Source organism: Hippocampus comes, unplaced genomic scaffold (genome assembly GCF_001891065.2).
Source record: "Hippocampus comes isolate QL1 unplaced genomic scaffold, H_comes_QL1_v1.1 scaffold190, whole genome shotgun sequence".
Classification (NCBI taxonomy): Eukaryota; Metazoa; Chordata; class Actinopteri; order Syngnathiformes; family Syngnathidae; genus Hippocampus; species Hippocampus comes.
This window is the reverse complement of record NW_017805121.1, coordinates 743,370-747,722: the sequence shown is the minus strand read 5'-3', so window position 1 is coordinate 747,722 and position 4,353 is coordinate 743,370. Positions and strand designations below refer to the sequence as shown.

The following is a 4,353-nucleotide window of genomic DNA, read 5'->3' as shown; positions in this document are numbered from 1 at the left end:
TTCCAGTAAATCACGTGGTTCCTAGTTGAAAACAGCAGAGTATTCATCGCATACTTCGGTAGTGTACAAGCAAGTTCTACAAGGAAACAAATATATCATTCATATTTCGTGGGTTTTTTTTCTGCCGTTATTTTGACATATAAAATGCTTTGGTATGTTATAAGGATTTTTTGCTCTTTATAAGGATTTTTTTGGTAGTTTATACAGGTTGGCGCTCCGAAAAGTTGACAGGTATGGATCTTGTTCGTTAATTTGCTCGCTATTCAGTGAATGGAGTCGTTAATAATAAGTAGTGCGTTAATTAGTTGGGTAGTTAGTAAACTATTTCAAGAAAAAAAAAAAGTTTCTTTTTGTGACAAGTTGTCCTCTTTAACGGACATGTTGTAGCCCCGCCCCCAACATTACATGACAATACAATAGATGCCGATTTACAGAGCGCTTTGTGAAAGCGCTTCACAGAACAGTTAACATCAAGTCAAATCATGAACTCAACACACAACATAAAAACACGGACAGCCGTGCAACCTTCACCACTTTTCCCTCAAACGCTTTGTTGTTTGAAGCAGTTCTCGAAGAAAGAGGAAAGAATCAAAGTCCTTTCACCAGTGCTCAAAATGTGCACACGTCGGCTACAAGCTAAGTTTCAAAGTAAACAAGCTGTAGCGTCCAACAACAAACACACACACACACACACACACACATACGCATGCACGCACAGCAGTTATTTGTTTGCGTGTCGAAGTCCGGGGCGGAATGTTTGACAAAGAGTCAAAAGTCAACAAGCTGACATTTTCCCCGAGTAAACAAACAAGCACCTGTAATTTCCACTCCATACCTGTAGGTGGTGCTAATGGCAAGAGAAAGCTTTTTTTTTTTTTTTCCCCTGCACATTTTCTGGAATTCATGCGTCATTGCCCCCACTTGAACTGGAACCAAAAGTCAAAATAGGATCTAAACTTCACATAGTGTAGTACTGTGCGTGTTTGTGTGTGTGTGCGTGCGCTAATTTTGAAGTGGGCGGCACGGTGCTCGACTGGTTAGCGTGTCCACTTCACAGTGCAGGGGGTTCGATTGCGGCTGCGGCCTTCCTGTGAGGACTTTGCAAGCTCTCCCCGGGCCCGCGTGGCTTTTTACTCCGGGTACTCCGCTTTCCTCTCACATTCTAAAAACATGCACGGCAGGTTGATTGGGCGCTCCCAAATTGTCCCAAGATCCAAACGTATTGAATGGCATTCTGACGTTGAACTCATCCTCACTAACTGGCTGACTTGCTAACTCGCCAAGGGGCTGAAGAGTGAACTGAGCAGCAGATGAAGTGACTTGAAGTCACTGAAATGACTGACTTACGTTCCAACCGACTAACTCGCCGACAAACCATGTCACTAATTGACTGACTGACTGAATTCGGAACCAACCAGCTGACTGACCAAATAATTTACAGACCGAACAACTCGCTAACTCCGACCGACTCACAAGCAAGCCGTGGGTGTCACTCATGAACTAAATCGCCAAGTGAAGCGCTAATTAAGCAACGATCCGGGCGACTGACTAACCGGGTCACTTGCGAACTGACTGAATGACTAACTCCCACCGGCCAACTGACTTACTAGCAAACCACGTAAGGAACTGAGCAACCAGATGACTTGACCGGACAAAGTCGCGGACTCACTGGCTGACCTCCGAACTGACTAACTGACAGACCAACCACTTTTCGAACTGGACAAAGGAAACTCGCCGCAATGACGAACGGAACGACTTACGAACGAGCCCAATGAACTCGCTCGTTTCGTGACATGACAAACTGAAGGAATGACTTAGCGCCATACACGCTAACGAATAAGCTGTGTCAAGAGCGAAGGAACTCGCTGTCGGACTTACGAGCCGAGTGAATGTTTGTGATGTTTAAAGTTGACATGATCAATAGGTCGACGTGTACATCATCAATCCCCCCCCACCCCCTTCCTGTCCCACTTGCCTTATCGGCCATCAGTCATTGACGACTGCGCACACACACACACACACACACACACACAAACACTCCAACTCACTTGAAAACGACGTTTCCTCTTAAACAGTGAGATGATTCGCACACACGGTCCACATTATGTGGATGTGGAATGAGCAAGATTTTTAATAAATATGTAAATAAAGAACTCGGAGTTGCCCTCCTTGTATTCGACGCCATCGCAAATAAAGTGAGCGGTAGCCGTATGATGTTGTACCGCGTATGGTCAACCCGGGCGACGCGGTGATCGGCGGTTTAGCGCGTCCGCCACACGGTGCGGCAGTTGCGGGTTCAATTCTCCGGTTTCACCCCCCCAAATTCCAAAAAACATGCACGGCAGGTTCGTGGAGCACTAAATTGTGTGATTTGCGGCTCAAATGAGGGATGAGAAACGCAGACGAACGCTCACGTGAGCGCTGCCTCAAAGGCCTCGGGCCGCTGACGTCACAGCCCTGCTCATGAATTAGTGACGCCGCAGCGACCCCCGGTGGCGGACAACCGCATACAGGATTGATTGTGCCTCACAGTCACGTGTTCAAAGATGTCAAAATAACATTGGTGCGATGCATTTATTCCGTGTTTGATTTATCATAAAAGAAGGCGCGTGACTTTTTTGACAAATAATTTTTTTTCTTATTATAGCTTACGATTGAAACACCTCATAGAAGACCGCGGTGACTCGGTGACTCGTGTCAAACGGGTCCTCGGTGAGCGACCAGACGACGCACGGCTCACAGACCCCTCGTGACGAACAACATTGGACAAGAAGAAAAAAAAAAAGATTTGATGAGACACGAAACAAACAACGGTCGTGTTTCCGCTTCATATCTGAAAATGTTACTCGCCGCCGCCATCGAATCCGGCTCTCATCGACTCCCGCCGTCTCGGCTGAGCTTGGTCCGGGAGTCTCCCTTTCGAAAGAGAGAAACCGTTTCAGCCTTCGCAGACGGCGAGATTTGCTTCCGTTTGCCAGACATGTTTGCGGATTGTTTGCGATCGCCTGCTCGGGACGGCGCCGCGCCTCCGAGAGTTACGGCAGGAAGTACAACAACGCACCGAGTCGATCGGTAGCGTTGCCAAGCAATGGAGCCGAATCCCGCGCCGAACATTTTGGTCGCGGCGGCGGTTCGCTTCCTGCGCTTCGTTGCCACCGAGGCCTTTTCAACTCTTTGGTCCTTCCAACAAAGTTTCCGTTTCTAAAAGCGTTCGTTTGAAGCAAACTCAGCAAATGAAAATGAAGGACCTGAAACCGGGACTACGCTATAGCGGCGAAAACGTCGTGAAAACCAGATTGGACTTTTCCGGTGTCGTCCAAGAGAACGCAGAGAAACTTGTGAGGAATGAGGACGAGCCCGCTGATGGGGGGCTCTCCTTCTCCTCCTCTTTCTCCCCCCTCCTCGTCGGTCTTGGTTTCTCCTCGCATCTCCCTCCTCGGCCGAAGCGAGCGCGCTGCTCTGAGAGCGTCTAGGGGGGGTGGGGGGGAGGAAAAAAAAAGATACACATACGAAGAAGAAGCAGGAGGAGGAGGAGGAGGAGGCGGAGGGGGGCCGGGGAAGCCGAAGCCGCACACCAGGACGCCCCGCACCTGCACGACGCCATCCATCCGATCGCCCCCCACTCCCCCCCCCCCCCCCCCCCCCCCCCCCCCCCCCCCCCGCGGCTCCCCAGCCATGATTTGTAGAATTTTAAGCTTGGATTCAAATTTACCTGCATGACTGCATCCTCATAGCATGGGGGCCGGCTTAAGTCAGACGAATGTGAGCTATTGAAGGAGACTTGGCACTTTTGGCCAACGTGACGAGGAGGGGGCAAAAATGACATCTACATGAAACAGGTGAAAAGTGACATTAGCTCTTAGCTGGAGTTTACCACCCGGGTGTCTTTTAGCTCGTGAGAAATGTGGGGGCCGGGGAAAGCCGAAGCCGCACACCAGGACGCCCCGCACCTGCACGACGCCATCCATCCGATCGCCCCCCACTCCCCACCCTCCCACCCCCCGTCCTTCCTTCCGTCCGCGGATTGCGGCTTTTCGGCGCTCGGACGGCCGCATGACGACGTCAGCCACGCGGCCAAGAAGCACCGAGGAGGAGCCCACACGGTCAGTATGAGGGAAGGAGGGAGCCTGAGCTCGGGAGGCTGTGAAGGCCACGGCGGAGGTGAGGCTTCCTCCTTCCTCCTTCCTCCTCCTCCTCCTCGTCGTCCTCATCACATGATGCTTGTGCTATTGTTGTTTGGCACGTGCGCGCTTTGTCTGCGAGAGGAGCCTGCGTGTCCTTCGCTCTCCTTCCACGCCGCCTTTTTGTTTGCCTCACTTGACATCCTCGCGTGACGTCACGGCTCCAAAAAAA

At 50.8% G+C, this 4,353-nt stretch overlaps 1 protein-coding gene across 1 annotated transcript in view; it reads left to right on the top strand.

Annotated features, from left to right (window-relative positions):
* Positions 1 to 3,902: 3,902 nt before the first annotated feature.
* The window catches only part of znf608 (zinc finger protein 608), a 12,083-nt gene continuing 11,632 nt past the window's right edge, over positions 3,903 to 4,353 (top strand). The window contains exon 1 of the mRNA XM_019865939.1: positions 3,903 to 4,103. Within this exon, the coding sequence (XP_019721498.1) occupies positions 3,903 to 4,103 (201 nt within the window). The remainder of the gene's footprint in view (positions 4,104 to 4,353) is intronic.